General features: G+C 44.0%; 1 protein-coding gene across 1 annotated transcript; it reads right to left on the bottom strand.

Annotated features, from left to right (window-relative positions):
• Positions 1-6,585: 6,585 nt before the first annotated feature.
• golph3 (golgi phosphoprotein 3 (coat-protein)) lies at positions 6,586-18,226 on the bottom strand. Its single transcript, NM_001114215.1, is given in 4 exon segments — positions 6,586-7,024; positions 10,309-10,423; positions 12,175-12,306; positions 17,907-18,226. Coding segments are annotated over 4 exon segments (873 nt in total). The 5' UTR covers positions 18,108-18,226; the 3' UTR covers positions 6,586-6,599.
• Between the last annotated feature and the right edge of the window lie 115 nt (positions 18,227-18,341).

Here is an 18,341-nt window from a genome sequence, read left to right as displayed (position 1 = left end):
CTAACTTCTCCCTGGCAGTGCAGTACCATTCCTATTAGGAGGATCTCAAGCATGGAGAAAGAGCGCCCTCTGCTGTTCAGATAGTAAATACCTTTAAGCTGACCGGCCAATCAATCAGATTTCACTCCTCTGATCCAGGCAGTCAAACCATTACATGCTGACATTCCCTTTCATTCATAAAGAACTCTAGTGCCATCAGGGGGTGAGCAGGAAGATTGCAGCTGCCCTTGTGGTTTCCAATCTACAGGCAGAGATGTGTATAGAGGAGCAAATAGATTGGCTGCCCTAAGGCCCAGCACATAATGGGGACTGGCCATTTGCCTGTACAGAGAGTAGGGAGGGTAATAATATGGCCATATCAACATCTGTATATCAGGGTACCCAACCTCTAGTTTCTACAGGAAATAAATATAAATTCATGTTAATGTTTCCATTAGTCAAATTCCTACTTTTCTCCACAGAAATAGAAGCAGGTGAGCAGCTGGGTGAATAATGGTCAGAGCATGTGGAACTGCTACTCCCTGTAACCACAGAACTGCCATTAGATGCACAGAAGGAGCCGGCCTGTCTCCAACACACTGGAACCATTATCATAATCGTTACACTGTGCCAAGGAGCCCTTACTCATCTAACCAATCGCTAAATTCCACAAATTAATTTATACATTACTTTTAGCATTTTCAGACATATCTGCAGTTTTAGACTGCTATTAACAGGCTTCTGGTTAAACAGAGTCAACAACCCTAGGGCAAACTGACTAAACATGAAGTGAATTGGCAGTTAGGGGGTCACTGACCTTCCAAAAGAGAAAGTTTGGTATTAGCAGTCTAAAACTGCTAGTATCTCAGAAACCAATAAAGAGAAAAGCAGTATAAATTGCAGTCTAAGTATGCATCAATTGATTCTTTAGATTTATAACCTGCTTAAGGGCAATGGCACACTGGGAGATCAGTCGCCCGTGATAAATCTTCCCCGAAATGCCATCCCACCGGCAAGAACCTAAATCGACGGTGGAATGGCATACGCATCACTTTGGTTTTCCAAAGTCGCCCAAAGTTTCCTTGGGTGGCAACTTCTGCCTATTCCATCCCATCGGGGATTACTAATCATCCAATGCACCACTGCCCTAAGGGCGAAGACACACAGAGCTACTAGTAGCAGCTACTTGTCATGGCTACAGAAACAGACAATGCTGATCATTTACTGATAATTGTCTCTGTGTGTTTTAAGGTCCCCATACACGGGCCGATAGTAGCTGCCGATATCGGTCCCTTGGTTAGATCGGGCAGGTTAGAAAATCTGGTCGGATCGGGGACCGCATCGGCTGGTTGATGCGGTCCCCGAACCGACTTTGCCATTGCCCGTTGTTGTAATTCGATCGTTTGGCCCCAGGGCCAAACGATCGTATTACCCTGGATTCTCCCGATATCGCCCACCCGTAGGTGGGGGATATCGGGAGAAGATCTGCTCGCTTGGCGACATCGCCAAGCGAGCGGATCTTATAGTGTATGGGGACCTTAAGAGGCAATTCTCAGTATTGTCTATGGCAGGGGATTTTCTGTTGTTTAGTGGCCTGACAAGTAACTGCTACTAAGTAGCTCCGTGTGTCTTTCCCCTAAGGCTGATGGCCCACAGGCAGCTCAGTCGCCCCCCAGCTAATTGCTGCTACTGCAACTAATCTCCCCAAAATGCCTTTTGACCAGCAATAGTGAATCACCGGTGGAAAAGCATACGCATTGCTACAGTTTCACGAAGTCCAGCAAAGTTCCCTCCTACAGGCAACTTCAGAAAACAAAGTGATGCGTATGCATTTTGGGAAATTAGTTATCCGGAGAGTTTGGGTTTATCCACATCTGTCTCATCGCTGTTAGTGAAATGCCTTTGGTTCCTGGTTCGTTACTTTGCATTCCTTCTCTTTCTATTCAGGCCCAACCCAATTCATCTACAGTCTGTCGTTAAAACCACTGCATGGTTGTTATGGTAATGTGGACCTTAGCAACCAGACTACTGCTGAAACCCCAACTTGGGAGAGCTGCACCGGTTTGATTGTGTAACTGAAAGGCAGCAGCTGCAGTCATGTGACCTAAAGGGAAAGTGTGCGTCCGTGCAAGCGTAGCAATCGGAGTATGAAGGGGTAGCGAGTATGAGCACTGATTAACCTAGAGAAGAAGTCTCCCCTATAAATAAAACACCTGTAAACATTTGATATGAATAAAACATTCTATTTGGGACCTGTAGGTGTGTGTGTGTGTATATACATTTATATATTAAGCATAAAACCAGAATTTTTTTTTCCAGGTTCTACATAGTCACCGTCTGCTTGTTTTACTCCTACTCATCCACACTCCTCTTAATAATGAGCTTATTTGTTATAGCCTAATAATTATGGCATAGGTAGGGGGCTTGTTTATACGGAGCTCAAACTCAATTGATGCCATTATAAGGGTATATGGAGAAAATACATCCTTCCATTATTGCTCTAATATCAAATATGAGGAAAATATATCTTTTTTTTAAAAAAAAAATAGGCAAATTACATTTTCCAATTTGTATTTATTGTGCTTGTGTCAAGCAATGGGTCGTACTGCCTATTCCTCCTCCTGCAAATCACTCAGTAACCCTAGAAATGCCATAAAAACCACAACCGCTCAATGCTTTTTGCTGGACTGCAGTGAGAATATTGTGCTTTGCTTTAATGGGAAACATTTGCCCAGTACAGGAACCTCAACCATTAGACAAAGTGCTTTGGGATAATATCTCCTCTGGTCTCTGTACTGGAGAATATCCCTACTCCCAGTAAATGAAATCCCAGCACTTACAGAAGTGACCAACTGCATGAAAGATACTCATGTATCATTTCCGAATACATGGGCTGTACAGGCTGCAACATCACTGTTTTTGTAGCATATTTCATGGCAGATTATTTTTGCTTCCTATTGGTCTGGAAAGTCTTCAAACCAGTCTTTATGGGCTACTAAATGCCAGAAAGTACCCTGCCATAGACAATACTGAGAATTGCCTATGCTAAAACACATGTAAAGACAGCATTGTGTATTTTAGTACCTGTAACAAGTAGCTGCTACTAGTAGCTCTGTGTGTCTTCACCTTTAGGTGCTATTTTCAAGTCAATGTTTACTCGGGCTTGCTTAAGGGCTCTGGCACACGGGGAGATTAGTCCCCGTGTTGCCATCAGTTACCATCCCACTATCGAAAATGTAAGTCGCCGGTGGGATGGCACACGCTGCGGCGCGATTTCAGCAAATCGCCGAAAATGCCTCGCGAGGCAACTTCGCCGATTTGCCGAAATCGCCTGCACAGCGTGTACCATCCCAATGGCGACTTACATGTTCGCAGGTGGGATGGTAGTTCGGGGAGATTAGTCGCCCGTGACAAGGGAGATTTGTCGCGGGAGACTAATCTCCCCGTGTCACAGAGCCCTAAGTAGTAGTCTATGACCGGCGAGGGGGGTCAGCTGAGATTTGGGAAGGGGGGTGTTTGAATTCTTATTTAAGTAACTTCTTACTTCTTATTTAAGTAACTATGCAGGTAGTACATAGTGAGGGTCACTGTTAATCAGAAATCTGCTAGGGCAGTGCTGTCCAACTGGCGGCCTGCAGGCCACTCTGTGTGGCCCCCCACCTGTCTGGCTGCTTTGATGCCTTACTCTTGTGTAAGTTTTAAATGGTATCAGTACTGTGATTAACTGCCCCCCCTGCATGGTTCTCACCTCAGATTCAGGCTGTAATCCCCCTGTATTGTTTAAATATGTAATCCCCTGTGTTGTTCACACCTTTTAATCTCTGCATTGTTCACCCCCTGCAGTGTTCACACCTCAGGCTCAGACTGTAATCACCCCCATTGTTCCCCTGTTCACTCCTCAAACTGTAGGAGCAGTTGAAACCCACAAATAATCCCTGCACATATACTGAAGTGGTACTGCAATTAAAACGTTTTTTAATATATAGTTATTGTGCAGACTGTAGGAGCAGTGCCAGCATTGTGTCACTGTATGCTGCCTGTGTGTGCCATACACATAGGGCAAGCAGAGTATGGCACACACAGGCAGCATAGGGCAAGCAGAGTATGGCACACACAGGCAGCATAGGGCAGGCAAAGTATGGCACACACAGGCAGCATAGGGCAAGCAGATTATGGCGCACACACAGGCAGCATAGGTAGGGCAGACAGAGTATGGCACACACAGGCCAAGTATGGCACAAACCAGCCAAGAATGGCACACACAGTCAAAGTATGGCACATGCAGGCAGGGTAGGGTAGGCAGAGTATGGCACACACAGGCAGGGTAGGGAAGGCAGAGTATGGCACACACAGGCAGGCTAGGGAAGGCAGAGTATGGCACACACAGGCAGGGTAGGGAAGGCAGAGTATGGCACACATAGGCAGGGTAGGGAAGGCAGAGTATGGCACACACAGGCAGGGTAGGGAAGGCAGAGTATGACACACACAGGCAGGGTAGGGAAGGCAGAGTATGGCACACACAGGCAGGCTAGGGAAGGCAGAGTATGGCACACACAGGCAGGGTAGGGAAGGCAGAGTATGGCACACACAGGCAGGGTAGGGAAGGCAGAGTATGGCACACACAGGCAGGGTAGGGAAGGCAGAGTATGGCACACACAGGCAGGGTAGGAAAGCCAGAGTATGGAACACACAGGCAGGGTATGGCAGGTTTTTGCTGTACTACAACCATTAATATGGGTATGGTCATGTGATAACATGGGTGTGGTTTCAAGTGGGTGTGGTTTCAAAAAGGGGAGTGGTCAAAACTGGCTTCCATTATCGGCCCTCCACCACGTAGGTCGGAAAAATTCCGGCCCTCGGTACCACAGAAGTTGGACAGCACTGTGCTAGGGTATTAGCAGCCTAAAACGCCTATTATCTTAGAAGACTCTGGGAAAAAAAATAAATAAAATGAATGTACGGAGTATGCTCACATTACTTTTTTGGGAACTTATGAAAGCAAATCTGCCCCAAAACTCCTACAAAAGAAAATGTCCCACAACATGAAAGGAACAGATTGCTACATGAAGCCGCAGGGTGCCGGTAGCACCTTAATGCCCACCAAAATGCAAACACACAATTCCGTGATTTCAGGCACTTTAAAGATCATAGTTTATTTACTGTATAATAAAAAGCTACTATGCAGGTAAGAGGGAATCTGATCAGCGCAACAATGATTACTTGCCATCACTTCATCGTTCTGCTCTCGTGAATTAACAAAAAAAAAAAAAAAAAAACGTTGAGAGTTATGTTTTCCCACAAATCCCCGTAAGAGCTCACGTTGGCGGACAGGCCCAACGACTCCAATGGCTCCCAGCTGAACAGGTTTATAGACTGAAGCCGACGGATGAGAAACAATGATGCAGAGGCAATAAACGCACCAATGCCAACGTCTGTGCCACTCTCACCGTATGTATAAAAATGAACGCACGCGGTTCGTGTAACAGACACAGTTTAGTCAGTTGAGTCGCATTATTTGCCAACACGTGCATGCAACACCTCTTCGGGGGCGACTGGGGTTTGCGCATGTGTAAATGTGTACGGACAGACAAAAACATAGGGGGCAAAAAAAAAAAAAGTAAATAAAGAGCTGCGTGATTAGCACTGTTCACAAGAGCGCGCCACGCACAACAGAAAGGATGAACCAATAATCACCATGTCACGCCAAACATCGCTTTAGAGGGAAGGCAGGGCACAAATCCGACTCCATTTGGCGCCCACAAATAAGGCGGATATAGAAATACGTGTCACATGTGACGTAAGGCGTACGACTCACCACATCCTGCAGGCGACTAGAGATGGAACTATACAACTCTATCTATATACACTAGGTTATGGAATGTTCCCCCATCCCAGAAATGGCTTTTGGGAAGAAAAAAAAATGTAGAAAAAGAAAGACACGCACAAACCGCTCTACTCTACGTGAAGGTCTAAAACGATCGTTTTGAGTGTACACTACATTTACAGGAGGGGAAAAAAACATGTATAGTATTTAGGGCTTAAAACAAAGGATACAGAAATGTTAAAATGGATACAGAAAAAAAAAAAAAAAATGGGACAGACCTATTGAAACCAGTCACAGGCAAGCTGCCATCCTCCGGATGCTGCTGGACTACAGTAGTTGTAGTTTAACAACATCTAAGGTACAACAGTTACACATGGCTGCTTTTTGGACTTTGGTGGCTTTAAAATGCTTTGCCTCGTTAACTTTTAAAAAGGAGGGTGAGTTGGGGCCCCACAAGCCTTTGGGAAGAACTTGTGATGAGCCGACCCGAGCTGGCTTGCATGCATTTAGCCGCCATTGATCTCCTCTATGAACCAAGAAAAAAAAATAAAGTGTGACTTAAATTGATGGATAGTTTAAAGTAGTGGAATGCCAATATGGCAGAACTTCTCTCTTGCTATTTCTCCGCCAGGTAGTGTCTTGGGGTTGGTAGAATCCCACATAAACAGGAACAGATGGGTCTTCTCAGCAGACTCAAATTGAAGCAAAGATAAAAATGACTGTAAATGTCGAGCAAAGACAAACAGGTTTTTACGCACGACGAGCACTCTGAGTCCGCTCTCTGGGTTTTTTTGTTTTATTTTGTGAATGTGGCTACGACGGCCCAGAGGATCTCGTTAGCGTTGGGCTTCGTACTTTCCACTTCCGGGTCTAGATCCAGCAGCTGCCGTACTCTTTTCATGGCCAAGTCGTACTGGTCGTCCAGAAGCGGGGCGAATGCGTTCTCGATGACGTCGGAAGAGTGGGCTAGGTAGATGAGAGCCAACAAACGTCTCTCCATGCGATGAGGATCTTTCACCCACTTGTCAAGAACAGCTTCCTGCACCTTCTTAATCAACCGCTGCTTGATGTTATTGTTTGTCAGGGGGTGTGTGGTCATGTCAAACAGCAGAAAGTTTTGTTTCTCCGTGGTTAACACCCCCTTTTCCACCAGATTTTTCGCTAGGCGCTCGCGCACGTTTCTTAGCTGGAAGTGCAGCTTTAGCGGATTCCAGGTTTCACCTAAAGAAAATACAGAATAAATGTTCATTTTTTCATTCAACTTTGTAACACACACACACACATACACTACAATTCGGTAGTACAGGTATTGGATCTATTATCCAGAATGCTTGGGAGTTGGGGTTTTCTGTCAAAGGAGTCTTTCCGTGATTTGGATCTCCGCTAAAAAAAATCATTTAAACCCAATAGGATTGTTTTGCCTCCAATAAGGATTGATTATATCTTAGTTGGGATCAAGTACAGGTACTGTTTTATTATTACAGAGAAAAGGGAATCATTTAACCATTAAATATACCCAATAGGACTGTTCTGCCCCCAATAAGGGGTAATTATATCTTAGTTGGGATCAAGTACAGGTACTGTTTTATTATTACAGAGAAAAGGGAATCATTTAACCATGAAATAAACCCAATAGGATTTTCTGCCCCCAATAAGGGGTAATTATATCTTAGTTGGGATCAAGTACAGGTACTGCTTTATTATTACAGAGAAAAGGGAATCATTTAACCATTAAATAAACCCAATAGGGCTGTTCTGCCCCAATAAGGGGTAATTATATCTTAGTTGGGATCAAGTACAGGTACTGTTTTATTATTACAGAGAAAAGGGAATCATTTAACCATTAAATAAACCCAATAGGGCTGTTCTGCCCCCAATAAGGGGTAATTATATCTTAGTTGGGATCAAGTACAGGTACTGCTTTATTATTACAGAGAAAAGGGAATCATTTAACCATTAAATAAACCCAATAGGGCTGTTCTGCCCCCAATAAGGGGTAATTATATCTTAGTTGGGATCAAGTACAGGTACTGTTTTATTATTACAGAGAAAAGGGAATCATTTAACCATTAAATAAACCCAATAGGGCTGTTCTGCCCCCAATAAGGGGTAATTATATCTTAGTTGGGATCAAGTACAAGGTGCTGTTAATGTTATGGAGAAAAAGAAAATCCATTTTTGTAAACATTTAATTTGATTTAAATCAAATGAAAGATAGCCTTCCCATATTTCTGGAGTTTTTGGATAATGGGTTTCCAGATACTGGAATACACATTTTCTATCAATGTACAGAAAAGCTACACATTTTCACACAGACAACAGCAGCACAAGGCAATTTAATTTCCATCTGTGCCCCCTGCACCCCCACTTACCAGCCAGATGCCACTTCAAATATTTAGTTAGCTGGCACCTAGATGGGAAGAGAGTGAGTGACAGAAGCCCCATAGTAGGTTTCTGTGGGAAAAGTTCCATGCAAACAGTTACTGCTTATCCATTAACATTCCCCAGTACAATAAACCAGAGAAATTAATAACTGATCTGTATTTCACACAATCAGGGTGCCAAAGCAGCTCCTTCTCTGGGTTATCTATTGTATTGCATTAAATTCCCTTCTGTCATTATCAAGTGTCCTTTTTTTTATTCCAGAATGAAGAAAATTCTGAAAATGGGATTTTGCCCTAGGTGCTACCATTACGGCTGCGAAACACCACCCCAAGACCTCTAGGATGTGTTGTATTGATGACATTTTTATTTGAAGAAGGGAAAAGAATTTGGCAGAATCCTTGGCACTTTGTTCTGCAAGAAATATTTGTTGTTGCTTTGTTAAAATTCCCCAAAAACATTATTCTTTGTGATGGAACAAACACTGATTATTATCCAGCCTTAGTTCTCTTATCATTTTTATTTTAATACAGGACTTATTACAGGATGGAGAATTAGATTTATTAGGTAGCTCAAAAAAAAGCTTTAGCTCCTAGTTGTTGCTCTGTGCTGCAACCAAATACAATTTTAGAAATCCAAAAAATAGGAAAAAAGCTTTAACAGGTTTGCTGCAAAACATTTATTATGGGTAGTGGTAACCATTCCCATAATAAATGTTTTGCAGCAAACCTGCTGAAGCTTTTTTCCTATTTTTTGGATCATTACAATTTATTATTAGGTAGTTGTCTAGATAAATTAGCTCACTGGCAATACACAGAACATTTATAAACTCCAGAAGGGCCCATCATTGCTGCTTTAGAGTGCCAAGCTGGCCATAAATAAAAAAAGATCCTAGGACCAAACTATCAGATCACTATAATGGGAATACAGGCCATTGGGGCAAGGATCATCATCAGCCAGCCAATGCTCCAACAAGATTTTTAAGCCTGTCGATATCTGGGCGATTCTCGGGCAGATATCGGTAGGGTAGGCCTGTTGGATAGCCCCTTACACAGGTAGATACGCTGCCGACTCAGACTGAAGGAGCTGAATCTGCCTACGTATGGCCACCTTTATTTGAGTATGTGCATAAGGAAATACTGCCATACCAGAGGAAGGTTGAGTGTGTCATAGGGAGAAGCTGCCTGACCAAATTTAAGGGAAATACTATCCACACAGGGAATTCACAAGACCAGGTGTAAACAGATACACAGCTCAGGGGAATAAAATATTCAGTATTAACTGCACAGCACTGCTGTATCCGAGACCAGTAAAGCAGCCTTATTTACTGTACTATTTACACATGGCAGGGCTGCCCAACCAGATGCAGCCCCAAGAGGATTTTTATGGCCTCTGGGTTTCTCAGCAGCCCAATGTTATTCTTTGTACAACATAACTTGGGTGGTTCACCTTTAAAGTGATACTAAAAAACTACTTTTCAAAATATTAATGTACATTAAAAGTTCCCTATAGGCCATGTTGGCCATTTCTCTCATAGAGGAACATGGGGGATCATATAGGTTACATAAAAGCATCAGGTAATATTTTTATGGAAAAAGCTTGTGCCAAGACAATGAATGTTATAATACATATAAAAAAAACAAATTAATTTCAGGTGTCAGTATATCTCTAAGTTACATTTTAGTTGAAGAATGCCCTATTCCTATTATTTATTTTTTGAATTATTTGCCTCTCTCTTCTGCCTCTTTCCAGCTTTCAAATGGGGGTCACTAACCCCAGCAGCAAGAAAACCTTTGCTCGGTGAGGCTACAAACATATTGTTATTGTTACTTTTTTAAACCGTATGTTTCTGTTCATGCCCCCTCCTATTCATATTCCAGTCTCTCATTCTAACCACTGCCTAGTTGCTAAGGTAAACAAAACCCTAGCAACCAGATAGCTGCTGAAATCCCAAACGGGAGAGACGCTAAACAAAAAGCTAAATAACTGATAAAACACAAAAAAAACAAAAAACAATTACAAACTGTCTCACAATATTAATGTCTACATGTCTTTAATTTTGTGATAGCAATCATATACAGCAATTGTAGCAGAATTGGATTTGACATAATTGTAACACATACCGCTGAGAAGTTCAATCCAGCTTTGTACAGTTTCTGGAGTTGGACTTTCCTTTATGTGTTTTAAGGCTTCATCAAGCATAACATCTCCTGTTGGAGCATCGGATTTGAAGGTAACCTGCAGAAAAAGTATACACAGAAGCAGGGATCTTAAATGGGGCATTACTGAATTAGAGAGAGTCTAAACAAGGGCAACTAAGCTGGTAAAGGGTATGGAAGTCTAAATTACAAAAAAAACAAAGTTGGGGCTGTTTATGCTGGAAAAAGGGCGCTTAATGGGGGATATGATGTATAAATATATAAGGGAGACCATATAATAATCTCTAATACTTTATTTACCAATAGGTCCCTTCCAGAGCATACATATATTAAAATAAAGGAGGTTCCATGGAAGGGTAACCAACCTCACCATCTGCAATGTACACTGCATTTTTTCTTGTATATTTCATACTAGCAGTTTTCACACTACATACTTTATGGAGAGTTTAACGTTCCATATCAGACAATACACAAGAATGAATTGTTGCGTTAGCTGTCTGTATATACCATCACTGCATACACAGCTAAGGTAGAAATGTCATTATAAGAATATAATCTTTAAAACAGAGGGGAAGAAAAATACAGCAGAGTTGGGGGAACATGGGGCAAAGGTGGGTTGTTCTATTGTGTGGCACCTAGAGGTCAGGTATATAGCTCAGCTATAAACAACACAACAAGGCCAAGAGTTCCGTTAGAGCTCAACTGTAAACAGGAAAGACAATAAGGGCAGTTCTGAAGAATGAAACTGTGTCAATATAACACAAAGAACATGAAGGTTATACAGCAAATAAAAGGGTTGGCAACGAACAACCAACACTCTCAAACCCTGTCTATCTCAGGCTCTTTCTAAAGACTGTAATGTTATTGTTACTTTGTATAACTCAACTTTCTATTTAGACCCTTCTCTATTCATATTCCTGTCTCTTTTTCAAACCACTGCCTGGTCGCTAGGTTAGGGCCCTAGCAACCAGATAGATGCTGAAAATTCATACTGGAGAGCTTCTGAACAAAAAGCTAAAAAATTGCAAAAAAATAAAACAAGAAAATAAAGACCAACTGCAAACTGTCTTAAAAGATTACTTGTTAAGTAAAGGTCAAGTAAAAGTTAACTCAAAAATGAACAGCCCTTTAGGTACTGTAGAGTTTTCCCTCTCAGACCCTATGCCATTTAAAACGGTTTTATCTTTCCAGAAAGAAAACTGTAACAGAATTTATCTTTTATAACCACACTTACTCAGATTCTTTAGCAACCCTCTCAAAGGCTACAGATTGCATCCAGTCAGGTTTAACCATTCAAATAGTGTGGATCGTAAAATCTAAGGCTAATGCCAGACAGGTCTGATTCCCAGTCTGCAGATAAACGCAGGCAGGGAATGAGGCCCTAAGCTGGCATCAGACTTTCCCTCTGCCAGCAACCAGAGTCATTACGCTGGACTTGGTGCAGACACACAGAGTGGATTTTGGCACTGAAACGCAAGAGTATCCAACTTGCCATGGAAATCTGCTCTATTTGCCTGCACCCAGGCTGATGCAATGGCTCTACATACAGGCACAGGCTGATGCCAGCACAAGGTTCACAGGTCAAGAAAAGACAAGCAAACAGCAGAAAGGCAAAGTGCAATATTATGATTTCTTGGCACCATGCCCGCTGATTTTAAAGAGCGGAACTGACCCATGGAACAAGAGTTAGTAAGGTCCCCTTTTGGATAAAGGCAGTAAAGACAATTCTCCTCAACCTTTTTCTAAACAGCTTCAGTCAGTTTTAGCAGTGGAAATAATTCTTCAAAATTAGCACAGAACTTTTCCGTTTGGCAGTTTGAACAAACTTACCTTTCGTGCAAGCAGACTTTTGCGCCGCATACCACCCGATTCCAGAGCGATCCTCCCCCTAAATGCCAGCTCAATAAGCATGCAGCCACGTAAGCCTGCCGAGATGCAATCATTCCAAAAGGATGTGTACCCCTAGGGAAGGAAAAGAAAAACACATTCAATCTGGATTCTCTGGAAGAATTTGCCAGGTGAATTTAGCAGTTAAGCCCAAATAAACCAGCTCATAAGCACAACGCTACACGCAGCAATACAAGAAAATCAAAAGACGGATTTAATAATGTTATATTAAATGGTTAATACCTTCCTGCTAGTAACAAAAAGAGGTGGCCATATACTGTGGGCGATAGCAGGCTAATTAGATTGTTTGGTCCTAAGGCCAAATATTTAAACATATGGGCTAGCGGACTGAGGGCCACATCTGCTCGTTGATTTGATGGGAAAAAATCAAACCGGCCGATTAAGATCTGGCCAATTTTAGGCCAGATAACAGTCGGGTAGGCCCGTCAGGAGTCCCCACAAACGGGTAGATAAGCCACTGAATTGGTCCGAAGGGCCCGAATCGGCAGCTGAAATCTGCCCATGTATGGCAGCCTTTACCAATAAATCTTTTTCTGCTAGCCACTTTGGCTCAGAAATAAGTCCCTTTCTATGCAGTTTATAATGGTTGGACATCTGCTGATTAACACCCTACCATTTCACATTATGGGGAGAGGGGGGTGTATGACAGAGGGGATGTTCCACATACAGCAGAGATGAAGAAAATCTGTGGTCGTCTTTACTTTCTCATTCTTTCGAAATGCCACATACTGGCCGACATGTAGCGGCTGATGTAATTTTCAACAGGTCCGACTGGCCAGCCAAATGCAGACTTGATGGCCCCCTTAGCTATATAACTACCAGTCTACTCAGGCACATGAGAAGCATTTGTGCCAGCACTGGTCAGGCCATTCACATACAAGTAAATAGGGGGAATTTTGGGTAGTATTGTTCCACCTGTTTGCACTACCTAAAATGCAGCTCTCAAAGTGCCTGAAATCAGCCTATGTGCTTTTAGCTTTAATGGCATGAGCCTTCTACACAAGTGACATTGCACTGGGCATGACTATAGGTGGCTTTCCTGACAGAGTCGCAGGCTTACTGGTCTGTGTATGGGGCCCACTGACAGGCCTACCCATTAATATCTGATTAAAAATAGACCAGGTATTGATTGCACAAGTTTAAAAATCCCGTCAGCCTGCACTTAGGGCCTAAGACACACAGAGCTACTAGTAGCAGCTACTTGTCATGGCTACAGAAATAGACAATGCTGATCATTTACTGATAATTGTCTCTATGTGTGTTTTAGCAGAGGTAACTCTCAGTATTGTCTATGGCAGGGAATTTTCTGGCATTTAGCAGCTGTGACAAGTAGCTGCTACTAAGTAGCTCTGTGTGTCTTCACCCTTAAGGTGGCCATACATGTACCAATAATGATCTTTCCCGCCATTGCCGTTCAGAGCAGAATCATCAGATATGGAGGTAGAAACAATAGGGATCCACCTGACAATTCAGCCCTAAACGCAGATTTTGCTTGGGCGCCTTCAACAGTGCCCAGTCAAAATCTTTAATCCTGTCCAATCATCAAGCCCACCGGAATCTGAAGCTTTTGCGATATCAGCCATCTCACCAATCCGCCATACAAGCATCAAATATTTTGTTTAGTTTCGTATGATATCGGTGTGTATGGCCACAGAGAGCCCACTGAGCTTTTCAGTCAGCTGCAATAGATCCCGGCTATCACAGGCGACTAACTGCTCCAAAATAGCTTTCCACCGGCAACAACAGGAGTTGAAATTGGAAACTTCGCACAACTTCGGATTACTAAAACGATGCAAAGAGCTTTCCACCAGCAACCCCTTTTGTTGCTGGTGAAAAGCCATTTTTGAGCGGTTAGTGGCCAACAATGGTGGGTGACTGAAGCACACTTGGTGCTAGTTGGCACGATTCAATGTTTCTGGGTGAAGGCCTTACCATATGGGTGCCCAATAGGAAAGACACAGGTACAGGTATGGGACCTGTTATCCAGAATGCTCGAGACCTGGGGTTTTCCGGATAATGGATCTTTCCGTAATTTGGATCTCCATAACGTAAGTCTTCTAAAAATAATTCAAATATTGAATAAACCCAATAGGCTTGTTTTACCTCCGATAAGGATTACATATCTCTTAGTTGGGATCAAGTACAAGCTACTGTTTTATTATTACAGAGAAAAAGGAAATCATTTTTAAAAATGTGAATTATTTGATTAAAATGGAGTCTATGGGAGACGGCCTTTCCGCAATTCAGAACTTTCTGGATAATAGGTTTCCGGATAAGGGATCCCATACCTGTATAAAAAGGTATTATAAGTGGGTAACAATGGAGCTTTAATGCAAAGCAGAATCTACCTGCAGCATGAAAACAAGTAACCAACACCGCTTCGGCGTATCATCAACACAATATAGAGCCACAAAAAGTACCATGGTCACGTGGGTGAGTGAGCGGCCTAATGTGACTCTCACAGTAGTTAACACCGGGGGCAAGACACAGGGGGAGTGTGCAGTTAGGTGTGCCCTATGAAGGCACAGCTGAGGCTCACACAGATCAGATGTTACAAACAAACCATTGTTGGGGTAATGTTACCTTTAGGTCTCACTGACACTCGCCACTGAACTACTGATAATTAGGTGCCATTTTCTGCTACTTTCTCACAGCAAAGTAGCTCTTCCTCACTGTGCCTAAGGCAGTGATCCCCAATCAGTGGCTCAGGGGCAACATGTTGCTCCCCAACCCCTTGGATGTTGCTCCCAGTGACCTCAAAGCAGCGGCTTATTTCTAAATTCCTTCCTTGGAGGCAAGTTTTGGTTGCATAAGGGAACACAGGCCTACTTACCCTTGCTAAGAAGTTCTGCTAGCTATAAGGGTGAGGACACATGGAGCTACTTAAAGGAACAGTAACACCAAAAAATGAAAGTGTATAAAAGTAACTAAAATATAATGTGCTGCTGCCCTGCACTGGTAAAAGTTGTGTTTTTACTTCAGAAAGGCTACTATAATTAATATAAATAAGCTGCTATGTAGCCATGGGGGCAGCCATTCAAAGGAGAAAAGGCACAGGTTACTTAGCAGATAACAGATAAACCCCCATTATATGGGGCTTATCTACTAGTTATCTGCTATGTAACCTGTGCCTTTTCTCCTTTTTTCCAGCTTGAATGGCTGCCCCCGTGGCTACACAGCAGCTTATTATATAAATTATAGTAGTGTTACTGTAGCAAACACACCAGTTTTACCAGTGCAGGGCAACAGTGCATTATATTTTTATTACTTTAAAGCTCTTTCATTTTTTAGTGTTACTGTTCCTTTAATAGCAGCTACTAAAAGCCAGAAAATCCCCTGCCATAGACAATACTGAGAATTGCCTCTGCTAAAACATATGTAGAGACAATTATCAGTAAATGATCAGAATTGTCTGTTTCTGTAGTCGTAACAAGTAGCTGCTACTAGTAGCTCCGTGTGTCTTCACTCTAAGGGCTGTGGCAGACAGGGAGACAAGTTGCCCGTGGCAAATCTCCCTTGTTGCAGGCAACTAATCTCCCTGAAATACCATCCCACCGGCAAGTCACCCCATCTGCCACAGCCCTTAAGTTGCTGGTACAATAACACAGCCCATGTTACCCACACAGAGGCAAAAGATTATAACGAGGAACCCAAACGCAGAAGCAAGTGTAAACAGTATAATGGTAGGAGTCACAGATTATCTAGAGCTGCCCAGACTTGCACGATAATGCCTCATGGGGGGGGGTCAAGTTATTCTACAGGTCCCACAGGCATCACCACAGAGTCACTGTCGACAAACTTTATAGGTCTCTCATCAACACCACTGCCTGGTTGCTAGGGTAATTGGATCCTAGCAACCAAAGAGCCGCTGCACATAAAGCTAAATGATAGAAAAAAAAATTGTTTAAGAGCAAATGCAAATTGTCTACATCACATCAAAATGAAAGATGAACTACCCTGTGTGGCTCTAGATAACGTGCATACTAGTTCAGGAACCTTTGGCCACAAGCTGGAGGTACTATACACGGCTGCCAGCTCCCGTGCCCACACAGACAATTTCCCAATGAGTGCAGAACTATGCCCAGAATGGAGTGCCAGCAGGATAGACACACTTGTGAGCTAACCAGAAATGGTGCTGAAGTAACCTGTAAAGGTGAATATCACCGACCAGCCAGAAGCTTATGGATACAGACACAGCAGGGAATCGCTAAGCAACTCCAGGATACCCTCAGAACAACCACAAATTGGGGTGCCCAGAACTTTACACCATAGAATCTGGGGTGTCAAAATCTGGGCACCCAGGTGTGGGCAAACTACAGCCCGTGGGCAACGTCCGGCCCGTTGAGTCTTTTTAATATGGCTGCCGACTCTGCGAGTCTCATCACGCAAGACTTGGCGTCTGGGGACTGATGAGCGGAAACAGCGAAACGATGGCCCGGCCCGTCTGTAGGTCAATGTGGCCGCTGAGCCAAAAAGTTTGCCCACCCCTGCCCTGGATAAACCCTGCCCCCCGTTTATTAGCGGTAGTGCTGCAAGCACTACCCGTACAGAAGCAGTGACTGATAGGGGCTGTCAGGGTGACAAATGGGAAGTGTAAGTTGGTTGCACAACACTAGAGATATAGCTGCAACTCCCAGGCAGCCATCAGGCACCAACAAACCCTCATTCATGCAGTCAGGACTCTCACACAGACAGTGTTACACACATATACAGAACTCGGTTCCTGGTCACTATAAGGATGATGCCATAGCGATGGCTCCACACCGCCATTACTGGCACGGACAATATTGCATTACTGGCACAGACCATATACCCATCAATCAAATGCCCATCACATGTTTCCATGCAGCCCTTATGATCCTTCAGTTAACAACGGATATCAGGAGATGCAAATCCTGCTGGGGCGCCACAGGCGGGAAACCCCTGGCCTAACCCATAACATGGCCAATAACCTGTTTAACCATCTCCAAGCCAAATATATCCATCTATTACTTGCCTATGGAAAGTCACGCTCATGAGCCCACAGGGCTACCAAACAAACAAGTAGCAACGGCACTCAGGAGCTTAATACGGGACTATGCCCTTCAAATATTTTATTGCGGAAAATTGCATTTTCCGCAATAAAATATTTGAAGGGCATAGTCCCGTATTAAGCTCCTGAGTGCCGTTGCTACTTGTTTGTTTGGAAGTTGTGGGGAGGGTGCCGATCCCTCTGAGCACTGTGCACCGAGCGGTGAGTGGATTTTGGAGAGCGGAGGGAGTGCGGGTGAAGGTTCATTTTGCACCCACAGGGCTACCAGCCAGCCCAGGCCTCTTGCCCCAGGCCCAATATTTAGCCCTATAGATGGATGTAATAAAGCTGCAGTTTGCCCGGGTCTAGTAACCCATAGCAATCTGCTGTCAGACCATGCCAGCTGCTGATTGGCTACTGTGAGTAACTATGCCAGTGGCAAGCTTTGCACCTTGCTGCTGATCCAGTTCTCCAGGTGTTGCTGGACTGCAGCTCCCAGCATGCCAAGCGAGCCCAAGTACCCCTTAAATATCCCAAGACGAGTATAGTGAACCCCAGGTAGGCCCAATCATATCCCCACAGGCATGGCTAAACTACAACTCCCAGCACCCCCGTTTGTGTATAGGGAAGAGGGAGCCCTCACCTCTCTGTCCTTCAGGCCCAGGAGAAGCACCTCTTCCATCAGTGTGAGCCTGGCCTCCTTATCCCCTCCCCGCTCGTCTTCCTCCTGCCCATCCCGGTCCCTCTCCTCTTCCTCCCCCTCAGCTGCCCTCTCCCTGTCGCTTCGGGAGGCCTCGGTGCGGCGCTGTACCAGCCCGGAGCTGCGCTGGGTCAGGGACGTCATGTCGGGAGGGAAAAGCCGAGCCCAAACACACGGTATAAGAAGGGAAGGGCTATCTGCCGCCCCGGGCCGAGCTCATCAGGCCGCGCCCTGAACGGTGTATCCCCGCTCCTCCGTTGTCTGCCTCTTAGCGGCGGCGGCGGCTACAAGCAGCTCGATCCAAGATGGCGGCTCCCCGTGACGTCACTAAAGGATGTGGCACGGAGCTTCTGAGATGGGAAAGGGGGCGGGACACAG

This window comes from Xenopus tropicalis, chromosome 1 (genome assembly GCF_000004195.4).
Source record: "Xenopus tropicalis strain Nigerian chromosome 1, UCB_Xtro_10.0, whole genome shotgun sequence".
NCBI lineage: Eukaryota > Metazoa > Chordata > Amphibia > Anura > Pipidae > Xenopus > Xenopus tropicalis.
Note: the sequence above shows the minus strand (reverse complement) of the source record. Positions and strands in the feature narration are given on the sequence as shown.